The sequence below is a fragment of the Rattus norvegicus genome, chromosome X, assembly GCF_036323735.1.
Source record: "Rattus norvegicus strain BN/NHsdMcwi chromosome X, GRCr8, whole genome shotgun sequence".
Classification (NCBI taxonomy): domain Eukaryota; kingdom Metazoa; phylum Chordata; class Mammalia; order Rodentia; family Muridae; genus Rattus; species Rattus norvegicus.
In genome coordinates this window covers 71,636,337-71,655,677 of record NC_086039.1, presented here as the reverse complement: position 1 = coordinate 71,655,677, position 19,341 = coordinate 71,636,337, and the positions used below count along the sequence as shown (strand labels likewise).

At 40.8% G+C, this 19,341-nt stretch overlaps 1 protein-coding gene across 5 annotated transcripts in view; it reads left to right on the top strand.

The window, feature by feature from the left end:
• Phka1 (phosphorylase kinase regulatory subunit alpha 1) overlaps positions 1 to 15,977 on the top strand; it is a 138,765-nt gene extending 122,788 nt beyond the window's left edge. For 2 of the 5 annotated variants that reach the window (XM_006257102.5, XM_063280283.1), the window contains exons 28-32: positions 474 to 524; positions 6,321 to 6,491; positions 12,306 to 12,359; positions 12,873 to 13,073; positions 13,626 to 15,977. In XM_006257102.5, coding sequence (XP_006257164.1) covers positions 474 to 524; positions 6,321 to 6,491; positions 12,306 to 12,359; positions 12,873 to 13,073; positions 13,626 to 13,799 — 651 coding nt within the window. In that variant the 3' untranslated portion in view covers positions 13,800 to 15,977. The remainder of the gene's footprint in view (positions 1 to 473; positions 525 to 6,320; positions 6,492 to 12,305; positions 12,360 to 12,872; positions 13,074 to 13,625) is intronic. The other 3 variants (XM_063280285.1, XM_063280284.1, NM_022626.2) reach the window with 2 other exon arrangements.
• The last annotated feature ends 3,364 nt before the right edge of the window (positions 15,978 to 19,341 follow it).

Genomic DNA, 19,341 nt, shown 5'->3' with positions numbered 1-19,341 from the left:
ACACATTTTTATATTATTGGAGTGTGAAGTCCTTGTTGCCAGCTAGATTAAAATTGGCCTTTCCAGCTACTTGAGGTTTTTCTCCTACATATTCAGTACCTATAGGTCTTCAAAGGAGCCCAGACGGTTAGGACAATAATTTGGAGGAGAGGGAGACTACATCGTCATTACTTTTTATTTTATCACATTGCTTGCCATCCTTGCATGCCTGCCTGATATTTTGTATTGTTCTCTGCCACTTACCAGTACTCTAATTTCTAGGCAAAGATATTTCGGGGTAGTTTTTAATTTATTTCACCCTTTAGCATGGCATTTAGAGTAAACTTATTTCACAGGCTTTTAATGGTAACATGCCGGCTAATTACTTAACTGCTCCATAGCATAATAATACCACTAATAGCTTTTTACAACACAAATAATGATTGCCTTATCTCGCCTCTTTAAAAGTTTTATTTTCTCAATTTCTTTTATAGACTAGTGGTGGTCATCCCTCAAGTATAGATTTGATGTCACCGACCTTTCTGGTAACTCATTTTATGTTATCTCATGCTTCATTCACAAGTGTTTTGATATACCGTTATGTAGATCATAACATAGTATTTGACTATATAAAAAAACCAAACTGGGGGCTAGAGAGATGGCTCAGTGGTTAAGAGCACTTGTTGCTCTTGCAGAGGACCTGCATTCCATTCCCAGCCCCCACAATCACAACCATCTGTGGCTTTCAGGTACTCCTGGGGTATCCATTCATAAAATAAATCTGAAGGCTAAACACCTAAGTGAATACATTGACCCAGAACTATCATGACTATACAAGAAGTGCCTATAAAGGGGAGAGGTCTGTTTCTTTCCTAATAAGTTAGGAAAGGGAGTTCCACCACTTTCTGATTTCCAGAAGAAAAAAATTTAATAAGTACTTCTTATGGATATTTATTCTTTGAGCTGTGCCATCGCCATGCATCCAACAGTGGACTAGGTAGCATGAACATCAGTTTGGAATTGACTTGAAAATCTGAATTCTGGTCTGTGTCCTAGTGATGCTGCATCAGAAAGACTGGGCTAGGCCCCAGCAGCCCGTTCTAAAAGGCTCTTCAGGGAACTCTGAGGCACTGTTAAATTTTAAAGGTACTCGGTTATAGCCGGTCCCCTGAGAAGGAAGTCAGTTAGGAAATGAACTAAATGCCAACTTTATGTCAGGCCGGGAAGAAACGACACTGAACAAAACAGAAATGACGTAATGAAGCTCACAATTTAGAACGATTCTTTTCTAATTAAATTTCTTTCATTTTTGTTTTTCTACTTTATTAGAATATAGTAAGCTGTGAAATAATGAGTTAGGTTATGACATTTTCTTATGTGAACGATATTCTTTAATTATATATTTTACTTTAAATCATAACAAGTTATTCTTTCATTTCTCACAAATTAAAGAAGAGAGCTATTAGAAATAATATTTTGGCTAACCTTAAGTATCACATTAAGAGGAGTTGTCCAGTTTGGTGATTTCCATGTTAATGATGAGATATCAGTGATTTAGGAAATTAAAATGACAGAAATTATTTTCTTACAAAATATTTCCATCATCCTTTATTTTGTATTTATTTCTGCATCTGATCTGTCAAATAATCATTTTAACCAATGAATTTCCCCCTTCATGTAGCTTAATTTTCCGAGTTTTTATGTCGTCATACACATTTCTGTCTCATTCCTTTTTATTGCACGGTGATGCCCATAGTAGTGCTGTAACACGTTCTCCATCTGCTCATCAGTTGACAGACATCTAAGTGAGTTTATGCACAATGTCGCTATAAACCTTTAAGTACAGGTATTTGCAGGGTTTATTGTAATCAAAGCACTGAGAGCAACTTGAGGAGGATTGTTTTATTTTATGTCACAGTCTGATTACAGTCCATCCTCGAGGGAAGTCAGGGCAAGAATTCAAACAGGGCAGGAATCTGGAGGCAGAAGCTGATGTAGTTAGAGACCAGGGAAGAAGTTCTGCTTCCTGACTTTGCTCAGCCTGGTTTCTTGTATAGTCCAGGACCACCTACCCAGGCACCACACACAAAGGCCTATGCCTTCCTAGATTGGTCACTAATTAAGAAAATGCAGTATTACAGAGCAATAGTGATAAAAACTGCATGGTATTGGTACAGAGACAGACAGATAGACCAATGGAATAGAATTGAAGACCCAGAAATGAACCCACACACCTATGGTCACTTGATTTTTGACAAAGGAGCCAAAACCATCCAATGGAAAAAAGATAGCATTTTCAGCAAATGGTGCTGGATCAACTGGAGGGCAACATGTAGAAGAATGCAGATCGATCCATGCTTATCACCCTGTACAAAGCTTAAGTCCAAGTGGATCAAGGACCTCCACATCAAACCAGACACACTCAAACTAATAGAAGAAAAACTAGGGAAGCATCTGGAACACATGGGCACTGGAAAAAATTTCCTGAACAAAACACCAATGGCTTACGCTCTAAGATCAAGAATCGACAAATGGGATCTCATAAAACTGCCATGCTTCTGTAAGGCAAAGGACACTGTGGTTAGGACAAAACGGCAACCAACAGATTGGGAAAAGATCTTTACCAATCCTACAACAGATAGAGGCCTTATATCCAAAATATACAAAGAACTCAAGAAGTTAGACCGCAGGGAAACAAATAACCCTATTTAAAAATGGGGTTCAGAGCTAAACAAAGAATTCACAGCTGAGGAATGCCGAATGGCTGAGAAACACCTAAAGAAATGTTCAACATCTTTAGTCATAAGGGAAATGCAAATCAAAACAACCCTGAGATTTCACCTCACACCAGTGAGAATGGCTAAGATCAAAAACTCAGATGACAGCACATGCTGGCGAGGATGTGAAGAAAGAGGAACACTCCTCCATTGTTGGTGGGATTGCAGACTGGTAAAACCATTCTGGAAATCAGTCTGGAGGTTCCTCAGAAAATTGGACATTGAACTGCCTGAGGATCCAGCTATACCTCTCTTGGGCATATACCCAAAAGATGCCTCAACATATAAAAGAGACACGTGCTCCACTATGTTCATCGCAGCCTTATTTATAATAGCCAGAAACTGGAAAGAACCCAGATGCCCTTCAACAGAGGAATGGATACAGAAAATGTGGTACATCTACACAATGGAATATTACTCAGCTATCAAAAACAACGAGTTTATGAAATTCGTAGGCAAATGGTTGGAACTGGAAAATATCATCCCGAGTGAGCTAACCCAATCACAGAAAGACATACATGGTATGCACTCATTGATAAGTGGCTATTAGCCCAAATGCTTGAATTACCCTAGATGCCTAGAACAAACAAAACTCAAGACGGATGATCAAAATGTGAATGCTTCACTCCTTCTTTAAATGAGGAAAAAGAATACCCTTGGCAGGGAAGGGAGAGGCAAAGATTAAAACAGAGACTGAAGGAACACCCATTCAGAGCCTGCCCCACATGTGGCCCATACATATACAGCCACCCAATTAGACAAGATGGATGAAGCAAAGAAGTGCAGACTGACAGGAGCCGGATGTAGATCGCTCCTGAGAGACACAGCCAGAATACAGCAAATACAGAGGCGAATGCCAGCAGCAAACCACTGAACTGAGAATAGGTCCCCTGTTGAAGGAATCAGAGAAAGAACTGGAAGAGCTTGAAGGGGCTCGAGACCCCATATGTACAACAATGTCAAGCAACCAGAGCTTCCAGGGACTAAGCCACTACCTAAAGACTATACATGGACTGACCCTGGACTCTGACCCCATAGGTAGCAATGAATATCCTAGTAAGAGCACCAGTGGAAGGGGAAGCCCTGGGTCCTGCTAAGACTGAACCCCCAGTGAACTAGACTATGGGGGGAGGGCGGCAATGGGGGGAGGGTTGGGAGGGGAACACCCATAAGGAAGGGGAGGGGGGAGGGGGATGTTTGCCCGGAAACCGGGAAAGGGAATAACACTCGAAATGTATATAAGAAATACTCAAGTTAATAAAAAAAAAAAGAAAGAAAGAAAATGCACGACAGACCTTGCTACAGGAGACATTTTTGTCCTTGAGAGTTCCTCTTCCTAAATGACTCTACCTTCCATCAGGTTGGCATCAAACAAGCCAAAACAATTATGTATTTTCATTTCTCTCAGATCTATTTTTACAGGACGTGTATTAGTTACTTTTCCCATTGCTGTGAAAAAAATACCTAACAAAAGCAACTTATGAAAATTTTTAAAAAATTAAAATGTTTATTTTGGCACACAGTCTGAGGGCACAGTCCACCATGTGAGAGAAAACATAGCCACGGGATCATGAAGCATCCAGTCAGCTTGAACCTGCAGTTAGGATCGGATGAGGAACTATTAGACTTCTGCAGAGCTGAAGCACTTTGCATTCCTGACACTATGCTTTAGGATAAGCAGGCATGGGCATTTGGGGAGACTTTTGTTTGATTTTTTATGGGGGGGGCTGTTTTCTTTAGTTTGGATATGGGCTTTTTGTTTTGTTTTGATATTATTGGTCTTTTTGCCTGTTTGTTTTGATTTCCCTTTTTGTGGTTTTTATTTGGTTTGGGGCCCTTTGTCTTTTGGTTTTCTTTCTTTTTGCAAACAATCCATTGGGATACCCACTTTTGTGCATGGTGTCAAACAGGGACTACTTTATTCTCTGCCATGGGGGTATTCAGTTGTTCAGCACCATTTGTTCAAAAGACTTTATTTTCTCCCATTTAATTCTCTTGGAACTTTTATTGAAGATTAAACAAAATGTGATTTATTTCTGAATTTTGTGCTATTGATCTGCATGGGTCGATCCTATGCCAGTACGACATAGTTGAAATTACTATAGCTTTGCACAGTGCATTATGAAATTGAACTATATGAGCCTTCGTACTTTTTTCTTCCTTTTAAAGGTTGTATTAGATAACATAGGTCCCTTAAACTTTCACATGAATTTTAGGAACAACTTGTTAATGTCCCTCAAGAATTTAACTGGGACTTTGATATAGGCTGTGTTCAATCTGTAGATCAAAATTACCATCTTACTCACGTCCTCTGATTCGTGGTTGTCCTTCCATTCATTTAAGTAGTTTATTTCAGTATATTTTACAGTCCGCAGACATGTTTTATACCTTTGTTATATTTATTCATACAGTTTGGCTTTTTGTTTCTTTTAAAAAAAAAAAAGACAGGGTCTCTGTGTGTAACCCTGCCTATCCTAAGAGTCACTATGTAGAACAGGTTGGCCTCAAACTCACAGAGATCCACCTGTCTCTGCCTCCCAAGTATTGTGATTAAACGTGTGCACCACCAAGCCTGGACCAATTTTTTTTCAATACTGTTTTAAAGGGGAATCGATTGTTTTCTTTGTTTTGTTTTCAGACTGTTGGCTTCTAATACTTAAACAGATCTCATCTTTTAAAAAATAGGTGACAGTCCTGAGTGTATTTAGAAGCCCAATTAAGTGGTTTCTTTTAGAAGTTGGTGTAGTCATGGTGTTTTCTCTCAGCAACAGAAAAAGTAACATACAGAGGCTTGTGTTAAAAGTCGTGAAAGTAACAAACACCACCAGAGAGCAGCTAGAAGTTAAAGAGATAAAGCTAGATAAGCAGACAGTTTGGAATGTCCTGCGTTGTTGGTATTTTTATGGTTGTTACTCTGAATCACCAGAGTGATTTATGCAATAATTTCCCCAGGGAACAACACACCAGTTAGTTATCCAATACCAAATGGTCGACCTTGAAAACATTCACACAAGCATCATTGTACAGACTAAGCAGGTTGTTCTTGTGTATATGGATGTGACAACTATTGACGGAAAAGAGGCCATGAATTTGAAAAAGAGCAAGGAAGAATACTTGGAAGGGTTTGGAGAGAAGAAAGGGGGAAATGAAGTAATTAGACTATAATCTCAAAAAATAAAATACGTTATTTTTCATTAATTCACTTATTTTTTCACTTTACATCACAATCGTTATCCCCCTCCTGCTTCCCACTCACACACTCCCTCCCCCAACCCCCACGCTGAGAGGATGGAGGTCCCCTTGGTTATACCCCGACCCTGGCACATCAGTGACTATACAGTGGTACAACACTGCAAGCTATACAGAGGTTGACTAGTTTTATTGTCATGTCCTTACATTGGCTCTTTCATTTACTGTGTGCTTTCTCCTTCTATAGAGAATTTACAATTCACTGTGTTGTACATTGTTTATCATCTTTAGGTTTTGAAATTAAAATATAAGTGTTATGATACGTTTATCTGTGATAAGAGGTCACTTTTGATTTACACTTGTTCTTCTCCCAAGTCCCCTGCAGCCTGTATTTCTGCGAGCAGTGGGTCCTTTCCTACTGTATGTGAGCCACAGACATCTAAAGATAGTCGTCAAGGCCAATGGCAACGCAGGAGAAGACTAGATGGAGCACTAAATAGAGTACCAATTGGATTTTATCAAAAAGTGTGGAAAATTTTGCAGAAAGTGAGTATAACACAGAGTTATTCTTTATTTCCCTCTTAAATTCTGAGTTGGTCTAGCTAATGGGACATAACATGGTTGTAATTATATAGGGAGGAAATTCACAGATAAAGTATAGAGAAAAACACAAAGCAATTGATTTATTGTGACATGAATAATTTAGTCTATTTTCCTTATTGTTACGATGTATTGTTTCTAAATAAGATTTTAATAATCATAACCTCTCTGCTTAGGGCTATAGTCGAACATTGTGGAATATTGCAACACATTTGCTGACAGTCAATAATATGCTAATAAGTAGCTCACTTTCTTTGTTGGTACTATGAGAGTGGAGATGTTATTTGTAACTCCGAGCTGTTCATATTTATACGTAACTACAATAAAACAATGACATATGTGGGGAGCTTGCACAGGCAGCTCTAACTTACATTCTTTCTTAGATGAATACCACTTAACAAATGAAAAGCTGCAGTGATGCTCTTGTTGATAATTGGCTTCGTTTTTTGTCTTGATTTTGTTTTGGGGGTGTGTGTGTGTGTGTGTGTGTGTGTGTGTGTGTGTTTATATTATATGTATGTGGGCCTGAATATACATATGTTCATGAAGTTCCAGCAGAAGTCAGAGGATGGCATCAGATCTCCTGGAATTGGAGTTGCAGGCAGTTAGTTGTGAGTGGGGTCATGTGGGTGGGGTTTTCTGCAAGACTAATGTCTTATTTAGTTTTACTGCTGTGAACAGACACCATGACTTAGGTGACTCTTCATCTGAAGGCTTCTAGCAGAACATTGACTTCCAAGCAGCTAGGATCAGGGTTTTATAACCCACAGCCACAGTGACTCACTTACTCCAACAAGGCCACACCTACTCCAACAGGGCCTCACCTTCTAATAATGCCACTCCCTGGCTGAGCATATAGAAACCATCACATTCCACTCCCTGGCCCCCATAGGCTTGTTCAAACATATTAGTCTATGGGGCCCATACCTAAACATAGCATAATAAAAAATGCAGTTAGTCCAAATTCAAAAGTCCCCATAGTCTACAGCAGTCTCAACAATGTTAAAAGTCCAAAAGTTCAAAGTGTCTTCTGAGATTCATCTACTTAACTGTAATCCCCAAAGCAAGACAGGAAATCAGCTAGAGAAACTCCAAAGTCTGCATCTCCATATCTGATGTCAAAGCAGTCTTCAGCTCCCCAACTCCTTTTCATCTTTGTAAACTACAACAAATGTCTACCACCTGGGCTGGTTCCACTCCCTGTTAGCAGCTTTCCTCAGCAGATAGCCCATAGCTCTGGCATCTCAAACATCTTGAGGTCTCCAAGGCAACTTCAATGTTATATAGCTTCTTGTTCCAATGTCTGGTATCCACACATGATCTTCTGGGCTCCTCCAAAGGAATGACATTACTTCTCTAGCTCTGCCCTCTGTAGTACTCTAAGCTCAGGTCGATCCACTCTACTGAAGCTGCTGTTCTTGGCAGTCATCCCGTGGTACTGGCATCTCCAATACACTGGGGTCTTCCTCTGCAACTAGGCATCACCAGTAGCCTCATAGGCTCTCTTCATAGTGCCAAGCCTCAACTCCTTTGCATGACCCCTTCAGTCCTGGGCCATCAACTACTACTGAGGGTGCACCTTCACCAATGGCTTTCCATGGCCTTGCACAGTGCCAAGCCCCAGCTGCTCTTCATGAGCCCTCCATGCCTTCAAAACCAGTACCACCTGGGTGACTCTTACACATTACCAAGAACAGCTGCGACACTAGGTATAACCTTGGCTATCTCTGGAACACAGCTTCTTTGTGCTCTCAGAAAACACTTCCCAGGAGATTTCACCTCAGTGACTCTGGTCTCTTCTTAATCACCACTAATTTCTTAGCTCCAGCTAACCAGCATCAATTGTCCTAGTAGTCCCTTTTATTTTTCGCTCTAAAGCCAGAGCCACATGGCTGAAGCTCCTGTGTTCTGCTGCTTTCTGGGGCTAGAACATGGCCCCCTTATTCTCTTACCAGCTTTGTATTTTCTGACCCCCTCTCAGCCTATCCTTCAATTTCCTGGAACTTGCTTTGTAGATTGACCTGGAACTCAGAGATCTGCATGGCTTCATCTCATGTAATTGCTAGGATTAAAAGTGTGGTCCACCATGCCTGGATTTAAGCTTTTCTTCACCTAGAACCTGCTTTGCTTCAGAATGGCTTTGACCTCAGAGATCTGCTTGGCTTTATCTCCTGGGATTAAAGGTATATACCTCCATACTTGGATCTAAACTTTGCTGGGTAGGATCTTGCCCCCAGAATTCCTTAATGTGTTATCTCCTAGAACATAGGGTTCAGTTCTATTTCACTTCCTGGTATATCTTTAATAGTTGAACCACATATTTTATATTTTTCCTTTCTCAGCTTGCTATACTTGTTTAAAATGTTCTTCATGAGACTTAACCAGAGGATGAAGTCTATGATGGGCATTTCTGAGACTTCCTTTGTCAATTCAATTAATCTGAGTCTCTTCGCCTTAGCTTCAGGCAGATTCTTCAGACAAGGGCAAAAAGTAGCCACATTCTCCACCAAAATACCACAAAAAGAGTCTCTATGCCACATACTGAAATTCCCCACTGAAACCTCTTGGGTCAGGTCCACCCAGTTCAAATCACTCAGAAACACAGTCTTCCATATTTCTACTAGGATAGCCCATAAAGCCCCATTTAAAGCATTCCACTGTTTTCCAAATCCAAAGCCCAAAATCCACATTCTTCCCATAAAAAGCATGGTCAGGCCTATCACAACAATACCCTACTCCTGATACCAACTTCTCTCTTAGAGTTCTACCGCTGTGAACATATACCATAAGCAAGGCAACTCTTATAATAAGGACAACATTAAGTTGGTGCTCACTTATAGGTTTAGAGATTTAGTCCATTATCATCAAGGCAGGAAGATGACAGCATCTAGTTAGGCATGGTGAAAGCCGAGCTGAGAGTTCTACATCTTCATCTGGAAGCTGCTAGCAGAATACAGACTTCCAGGCAGCTAGGATGAGAGTTTTATAGCCCACAGCTACAGTGACACACCTACTCCAACAAAGGCATACCTACTTCAGTAGGGCCACACCTTCTAATAGTGCCACTCCCTGGGCCGAGCATATAGAAACCACTACAACTAGTAACTGCTTTTAACCTTTGAGCCCTCTTTCCAGCTCCGAATTATTTGTTTTGAGACAGGGTTTGTTATTGTCCAGGCTGGCCTCCAATTCAAGATCCTCCCACCTGAGAATCTAGGAGTGCTAAGATTGCTGGCATGCACCACCACACCAGGCCTAGATAAAAACTCTTGGTGTGATTAATATTTCTTCTTATTTCTAAGGCTTATTACACAAAAGGCATGTAAGGGCATGTCACACCAGTATGGTGATGCTAGTTTTTAAGAGGACCAGGAAGACCATTATGCTCAGTGAATGATCTCATGTATACAAACACAGTCTTTTTTCTTTCTCCTGACATAGCTCTCATGTATCTCAGGCTGGCCTCAGTGAATGATCTCATGTATACAAACACAGTCTTTTTTCTTTCTCCTGACATAGCTCTCATATATCTCAGGCTGGCCTCATTTTAACCAAGGATGACTTTGCTGATCCTTCTGCCTTTGCCTCCTGGCTGCCAGGATTACAGGTTTGTACTCCCACACCGGGTTATGCTGCTCTGAGAAGTGAGCCAAAGTCTCCACGTGTGAGGCAAGCACTGTGCCAACTGAGCTATATATCCATTGCGTAGGTCTCATTTACAGTCTCCTGGGTGCTGCTTTTGCTTCATTTCCCTTAAGAAGGACATGAGAAATAGTTCGCTAATGGCATCATAACCTTGACGTAGGGTTTTGACCCTGTCAGCACAGTGATCTTCCAGGGACACAATAGAAATAGCAAAAGTTGATTCCTCAGAGTCTTTGCTCCAAGGACCTTCATTTTATGGTTGCTTGGAGCCTGCTTTGTTACAGCTAACTATTCCAGCATGACAGATACTAGTGTGTATTTTCTCTCTCCAGTTACTGAGGGATTGCCACAACTCAACTTAATAGACATGTCTTAGGTGCTCTGTCCACAAAAGGACATCTGTTCTTTGTCATCAAGGAGGTAACTCTTGTGGCTTCCTTCCTTCAAAGCAACTGTTACACAAAGTCAAAATGATTTGTAATAAAGATACCTAATCACAAGGCAAAATGATTCTTGCCACTGTGACGAACCATCTGAGTTCCATCCAGGGACCCACATGATGGAAAACAAGAACTGACTCCTGCAAGTTGCCCTGTGACGTCTACACATTTGTTGACTTGTGCCTGCCATGACCACCACCACACACAAATAAATGTTTTTAAAGGATGCTTAACCACAAGGCTGTAGGAATAAAAACAAAGGACTATTTAAGTCTGCCAGGGAAGAATGGTAGATTTTGGCAGAATCAAAACCTAGACTTGGTGTCTTAGAGAGGTTAAACCCACACCTGTCCAGACAGGAAAGTAACAATAAGTTCTATATGTTTCAAAGGTGGTAATTGAATGTACAGAAATTACTTAGAATCTGGAAAATAGCATGTAATTGTCCAACTGAGTCAGTAAACCTGTTGGTTATATGTGGTTGTTTTATATAGTTTTGTTTTCTATAGAATCTAAAATAAATGATTAATTCCCACTGCTTTTTAATCGTTGATTTGATATACTAGAGAAAGGCAAAGAATTCCTCATGTATGTATTGATCCAGGTATGGTGTTCCACACCTGTGCTTGAAAGCACTGAAGAAATGAAGACAGAACTTCCAAGAGCAGCCTCAGCCACATAGTGAATTTGAGATAAGCTTAGGTTACATGAGACGAGGTCTCAAATAATGACAATGATAATGGTTTTTGAGTATCTACTATGCACCAGACTGTCTTCTGGTTATTCCCATTACAAAAGACAAAATAGCCAACAATTCTGTCTTTGTAGAACTTATATTATTCACAATAAGTAATAAACAGAAAATAATATATTTACAATGTTAAAAGATGGGAAAATAGGACAGGAGAAGAATAGCGATAAGGTATGCATGCTATGCGTTCTTCCACTTCTTCCCCTGTGGTGTTCAGGTACTGTGGCACACCAAATGGGGAAGAATGGAGCAGAGCTGTCCTGTAGTCCACATCTTCCTTTGGTGTGACCAGACTCCAGTACACAGCAGATAAGAAAGTGTGAAGAGAAGTCCAGAATGGGTGGGTCACAGGATCCCAGTGCTACAGTGACAATAAGTGGGTCTAAGGGTTTTGGACTCCCCAGACAAGGTTAGAGAAGGAGAAACCCTGCTGGTAAAGGGAGTTCCCCATTTTTGCCAAGCTCAGAAGGCTATCAGAACAATGGTAGACTTTGACGTTAATCAGCAGTGCCCGACAATGAGGGACTCAACTAGAATGAGTAGGAATGGGTCATGTATATTAATGTATACTCCAAGCCATTGTTTACAGCCTAAGTCTATTAACTTTCTTAAAAAAATAGTGTGTGTGTGTGTGTGTGTGTGTGTGTGTGTGTGTGTGTGTGTGTATACATGACAGGGGGGGGCACATGCTGTAGCATCCATGTGGTGGTTACAGAACAATTTTGTGGAGTATGTTCTCCATTTCCTTTACTTGGGATTATGGGAGTAAAGTCATTTTATTAGGCTTGCATGGGTGTTGGCAAGCACCTTTTACTGTCAAGCATCTTGTCAGCCTTTGAAGCACACTAACAAACATGACGTCTCTCCTTCTGGCCTCCCAGTTGTTAGTGATCTCTGGCAATAACACGCTTTTCTATTTCACAGTGTCACGGGCTTTCTGTGGAAGGTTTTGTTCTTCCCTCTTCAAGCACTAGGGAGGTAAGATTCTATTTTCTCTTTACAGGACAGCAAGCTTGCCGTCTGAAACTTCTCCATTATCAGCTGTTGAATTGATAGTGATTGAATCGATATTATCGAAACCAAATCTATCAATTAGTTTTTAGAGTAACAGACCTCCCATTTTACCAAGCAACTGACTGTGAGACGCATGGAGGACGTAAAGATGGAATGGGGATATTAGACAACGATAAGACGGCGGTAGAGAGCTGGCTCGCTCAGTAAAGCACTTCGTTGTGCGAGCATGAGCGTTTGCGTCTCCGAATTGTTTTCTTAGAGCAGAGTCCCAGAAGGAAGATTTTAGGTTAGAGGACATTTTCACTTTTATGACTCTTGTGCATTACCAGATTGATTAAACCCACTTACACCATTTCATCAAAGGGGCTGAAGCCATATTGTAGTTACAGGGCTTTTTACTTCTTCTCAAAGGACAGGATTCCTGTCCTTGGATGATGGGATCCTAGAAAGTGACTTTTTTTTCTTTTTCTGTCACAGATGACCCCAGGCGAGATTAAATTCTCTGTCCACGTGGAGTCCGTCCTGAACCGTGTGCCTCAGCCAGAGTACCGTCAGCTTCTGGTTGAAGCCATCCTCGTTCTCACCATGCTGGCAGATATTGAAATCCATAGCATTGGGAGCATCATTGCTGTGGAAAAAATAGTTCATATTGCCAATGACTTGTTCCTTCAGGAACAGGTGGGTTGCCGAATGTGGATCACACCTGTGGTCACTGCATCTAGGAGTTTAGGGGCAGGAGGATTGGAAAATCAAGGCCAGGCTCAGCTATTTAGTGAGCTCAAGACCAGCTTTAGCTACAGGAGACCTAAAACATACAGCTGATGTTTCCTTCTCTTAGCTACTATGAGAGAAGACAGAGGTATCCAAATGAAATATGAAGGAATGCAAGCCAAGGTGGGCATCCCAATGTGGTCTCACCAGGGTTATCTCCAAGTGCTAGTAACATCCTCTGTTACTAGCAAATGTGGCTCATTTAATCAGTTTTTAATTGATATTTTATTTTCAAAATGCTTTATAATAGAAAATTCTAAATAGTAATTAAAATAATTTAAGGAGTCGAGTGACAAGTTCTATGTATAGCAATTCATATCTATCCTTCAGAACCCTTCATGTCCCCTTCTGGTTAAACAGCCAAAGAATTGGTGATGGGGTGGAATACTAGAGTTTGACTTAGTAGGATCAGTAAAACTTCCTGTTCACTGTGTTTTCCTACCCTTTTAAACCAAATAGAAAACCCTCGGCGCAGATGATATCATGTTGGCAAAGGATCCTGCATCTGGCATCTGTACTCTTCTGTATGACAGTGCACCCAGTGGCAGATTTGGCACCATGACCTACCTCTCCAAGGCAGCTGCCACCTACGTGCAGGAGTTTCTGCCACACAGCCTCTGTGCCATGCAGTGATGGCTGTGGGTTCTGGCTGCTAGAATACTTCAGTATCTAGCCTGTCTGGTTGATTGTGCATGGAACTGACATGTTAACACCTGATCACTCCCCCATGCCCCTTTCCTGCCCCATCCCTCCCAAGAAGAGACAACTTTGCTGATAATCTCACTACTTTTGAAGAAAAGAACCCTTACCCGGTGACTCACCTCCAGAGTGAAAGTTCAACCGGGCCTGCAGTCACTATCCCTACTCTTATGGTTCATAAAAGTCTGCATGTGTTTTTATTCTGTAGAGCTGTTACCAGCTTAGTTTTTAAACTCCTTTTGGGGAGCAGGTATTCATAACTTATTCCTGTAAGTTGGTTTTCTTCTTTGTTGGTTTTTACGTGTGCATATGAGTGGTGGGTATTGACTGGGCCATCATTTCAAGAGAGTCGATGCTAAGTTGGATTTTATGCTGCTGTCAATTGGAACTGTCTACTCTAAGTGCCTTTACTTAGGAAAAGCCAGATCTTGACTTCCTTCTTCACTCAAAGGTTGCTTCACTCTGAGTGGTGAAATGGTGGTTTTGTTGTAGAAATACTGCCTTTCATTGTTCTCTCTGTATCGGCCTACCGTCTCTGTGGCGAAATATTAAAAAAATGTAAGCTCACATGGAAGTTTAAGGATGTCTGTGTTAATACTCGGAATAACCCAGAGAAATGGAGCCCGGAGTGTAATTCCAGAAGAAAGGAAAGGAGAGAAGTTGTATATGTGGCGCTTTACACATAGGGAGCCAAGAGACTGTCAGAGGTAGGTAGGTTGTTTGTGGACAGCCTTGAACACCCAAATCCTTACCTCTGGAGTGTAGCCACACACAACACAGAGAGTAACTGAAGCCTATCTTAAGCAAAGTGAAACTCAGCATCCAGTCTGTGGCTGCCTAACTGAACACCACTTTCCTGTCCCTTGGTTTCCCATCTCACCAATCAGTCCCCAGCACATCCAGCTACCTTTCATTCCCTCCACATTTATTCTTCAATTCCTTCATTTACATTTGTTTTTAATTTTTAATTCGAGTTAAATTAAATTACATCCTTTAATCTTGATAACTGTGGTCAAATATCTATTGTTATACATATCTGTATGTGCTTGTAAGTGGTTCAATAATTTGTAACTGTTTTTGATATGTCTGTCTGTCTCTACATAGATGAACTGAATAAGAATGTAAATAATATTGCAAACCAAGCCTGGTCATACCGACAGCTAATCCAAGCACTTGAGAGTCTGAGGCAGGAAGATTATGAATTCAAAGCCAGTCAGGGATACATAGCAAGTTTCAGGACAGCCTGGGTATGAGACCCTGTCTCAAAAACATTTGAAAGCTTGTTGTGCATGTGTGAGCGAGTGGTGTGCTGGTCTCAGGCTGACACTCGAAGGGTAGTAGAAATATACCTTCTGTCCTATTTTCTGCTTCGCTGAATAGGTAGCCTGGCTTAACAGAAGTTTCTCCTGATTTTCCTTGTTTCTAGCCAGAGGATTTCCTTCTCAACTCCCCTTTCCCTCAAAATTTTAAGGGTTTTCTCCCAGAACAGTAACAGGTATAATGGGGCAGTGAGCTCAAAACAGTCAGAGCGAGGTGGAGTCTTCTGAGCACCCCGGCTAAATGCAGTGTGCTAGCAGACAAGCGGTAGAAGCAAAGGGCTGCCAGCCACCTCGACCCTCTCCCAAACCATGGAAACACAGTGAAGAGCTTTCTGAGTCCTGGCTTTCTGGTCACTTCTGAGGAGAGCACACAACCTGTTTCTGCACCTGTTTGTCTTTTATAGGCCATGAAGAGAAAGCCAGCCAAGCACTGTGGGTGGGAGCTCCACTCCTTCCTGACCCTGTTTTTGAATTGACACTGATGCCTACATTTCTCTGGAGTCACTGATTTACCTGTGGATATAATGCTCAGACAGTGGTATTTAATTTTAGAAAATAATACTGCCATTTTGTTCATTTGAGAGTGTTAACACGAAGAAAAAACATGTTGGGACTTTTAAAAAAAACATGTCTTGAAATTAGAATAAAGACTAAGAATTGACTGTGTCTAGTGTTACTGCACAAAAGCTTATCCGGTTTGTGACTGAAGCTTATTCATGATTATTTCACATAATATTTTGGTATACAGTATATGCAAAGCTCATTAACTGGATCAATAAAACTAACATTTATATACTGTGCATTATCATATATCATATACCATATGTAAAAAACATAGGTTTAGTGCTATCTTTAGAGAGACTGTCCACTAAAAATATGATGGGTGTTCAACTCTAGTTCAACTCTATAAGTGGTGTTTCTAGACTACTGGAAAATAAGTTTGTTGTAAGTATTCTCAATATTTCACATAGTGTTTAAAACACTCACTGGTTTGAGCCTGGTGGTCATAGCACATGCCTTTAATCCTAGCACTTGGGAGTCAGAGGCAGGTGGCTCTCTGTGAGTTAGAGGCTAGCCTGTTCTACAGAGTGAGTTCCAGGACAGCCAGGACTGCATAGAGAAACCCTATCTTAGAAGACAAACCATAACACAAAACAAACCCAAAAACTCACTGGCCATTTCTATAAGAAGAGAGTAGTTACCCAGCAAAGGTGAACAGTGTCTCTACATGCCCTGCCTAATTAATTTAGTTTTACTACAATCTGGGAATTTGACCCAACTGGTATGGCAAAAGTTGTAACCCTTAGCCATAGTTTACAGAATCATATGTGTGTGTTTTCATATATGCCAAGTACTTGTGTGTCGTGCTGTTGTACATGCATGTGGAGGCCAAGGGCCAACCTTCGGTGTATTCCTCAGAAGTACCTCCTGCCCCCCCCACACACTTTGAGGTAGAGTCTTTTACTGGGATCTGGGACACACTAGTTAGATAGGCCGACTGGTCAGTGAACCTCAAGGATCCTTCTGCCTGGGTTCCCAGCACCATGCCCAGCGTTTTCTATGAGTCCTCATGCTTACATAGCAAGGATTTCACTCATCAAGCCATCTCCCCAGCCCCTTAGTCTTTACTTTTTGTCCAATTGAAGTATCTTCCAATCTTGGTTTGATCAGTATAGTCCTTATTTATGCTTCTTTTCCTGGTATCATTTGTAATATCACTTTCTGTCACTCTCACAAGTATTCTAGGATCGATGATATGATCACCTTGTGTCTAGTAGGAGTCTGATTTCTTTTCAGGCTGTACCTCAAAGCCAAGAACCTTTTCTCAAAGCACTAGAAGTATTTGACATCAGTGAATGGGATAACAGGTAAAACTTTGTGCACATATTAAAGATGTTTGATATAAGTCTTTTAAAATAAATACTATGTTTGTTCTTGCCAAATGAATAGGCCATCTTACCTTTGCAGTCAACATCTGAGACAGGTAGTAGTGCTATTATCCCCATCTTACTAAAGGTGAAAGAACATAGGCCATGAGGCTGAAGCAAATTGCCCAAGGTAAATTAGCTAAGTTGCTGTTCTGGGATTTGAGCTCCTGTACTGACTCTAGAGTTCCCATTCATAACTATTGTATTCTTCAAGGAAGATATGTTAGGAGATGGGGAAGAAAAGGCTCAGAAGGCTTAAGTATCAATGAAAAGGCTGTGAACTGAGCAACGTCAGTCAATGGCAAAATGCTATCATATATATATATATATATATATATATATATATATATATATATATATATTCATTTTTCCTTTTCATGCCTCTGCCAGCAAAGGGAAAGCCACAAAAGAAAGTGTCCTGTCCATTCTGACTTCGCAAGTTCCAACATTACCTTTGGCAATGAGAGAAAGTCACTCAAGTAATTGTTTAGGGACATCACATCTCCTATTGCCTGTTTATCCCAGTATAAAGTTTCTTACTGGGAAAGGATCTTTGGCTGTTTTTGCAATATATATAATGTGTATAGTAACCCTTATTAAAATCCGGCCCTCTGATCTTTTTCTAACTCAGTGTCTCTCTTTCGTCTCCTTTCTGGAGACAAACTACCTACCTCCTCATAATATCCACATGGAGGAATCTCAAAAATTATTTTTCTTCCAACTCAAAGATCTTCACCATGGTATAGAACAGGTCTTAATTTACATCCAATTTGTGAAAACAAACTCTTCCTCTCTCTCTCCGTTTCTCCCCTTTCCTTAACCTCCTCTGAGGTGGGCATTAGTACACGTGTGTGCATGTGTGGAAGCCAGAGATTGGCACTAGGTGTCTGCTTCAATCACTTTCCACCTTCTTTGAGAGACAAAGTCTCTCCCGTCGAACCTGCACTCAAGGAGATCTGCCTATTTCTCTATCCCTAGCACAGAGATGCAGTCAGCTGGCTTTTATGTGGGTGCTTGGGATCTGAAATCAGGTCATCATGATTGTCCAGCAAACACTTTACTGACTGAGCTACCTCCACAATCCCAATTTATGATTTAATTTTTTAAAAAGAATTTCACTCCGGTGCTGCAAAGAGATACCATGTCTCAAAAAAATAATAGGTGAATGGCACCTGAGAAGTTATGCTTACAAAAACACACATATACACTTGTTGCGTGACAAACTTTTCCTGGGAATACACAATAAACAGTCTACTCATGGTAGATAGGGAGCCCACAATAGACCAGAGTACAGATACCACAAAAGTCAAACTGTGTGAGCCACTGAGTTTTATTGCGGTTATTTATAGGACCAGCAATGACTCAAAGAAAGCTGCATCACCAAAGCCCACACCAGCATGGGTGACAGTTCACCAAGTCTGAAAATCTAGAGCACACTGCACAGCTTTTAGGCAGCTCAACAAGTTGGAGAGTGTCCTTTCCAGGTGGCTCAGCTAGCTTTGATTCTTCAAGGCATTTTGGCTGGTCTCTGCTTCTTCCAAGAAACTTTGCTTGTCTGAGAGGGACTCAGCAGTGTTTACTCTTAGGAAAGAGAGAGCACCTAAGGAATCTGGTCAGTTTCAGGGACTTCCTGAGCTATTTTAAGTTGTTTGTTTTCTTTCTTAGGGAATTCTGAGCTATTTTAAGTTGTTTATTTTCTGTCTTAAGGAACTTCCCCGCAGGAGGGGAGTGTTTCAATCTTGGAAGAAACAACTACCCAACAATCCCGCACACACACCCTCTGCAAAGAGTAGAAAGAAAGGCCAGAGAGATATTTAAGAAACTTGAAACCAGAGATGGCGGTGGGTGCCACATATACGTATGGGTTTAGTTTTTGTTCTGTTTTGGTTTGGTTTTTGGTTTTTGGTTTTTTGGTGGATGGAGCAAAAGTCCCCATGAGCAAGTTCCATTAAGTGCCAACTGCCAACACAGAAAAATCTCACTCATTTTGGATGAAAAATAAGCTTCAACCTTTATTGCTCAGAGAAAGAAAAATATACCTGCCTTTTTATTGCTAAAAGTAAGGGGGGGAAATCCTAAGAAAAAAAAAACCTTGTCCTCTTTATTGCTGAAAGAAAAAAACTCAAACCATTTCTGTTTTATTACTGAATGAAAGAAGTCTTGTCCTTGTCAGTAAGAAGCCTGCTTTGTGTCCTAGTGCAATTATCCCATGACATATGAAGGTTTATA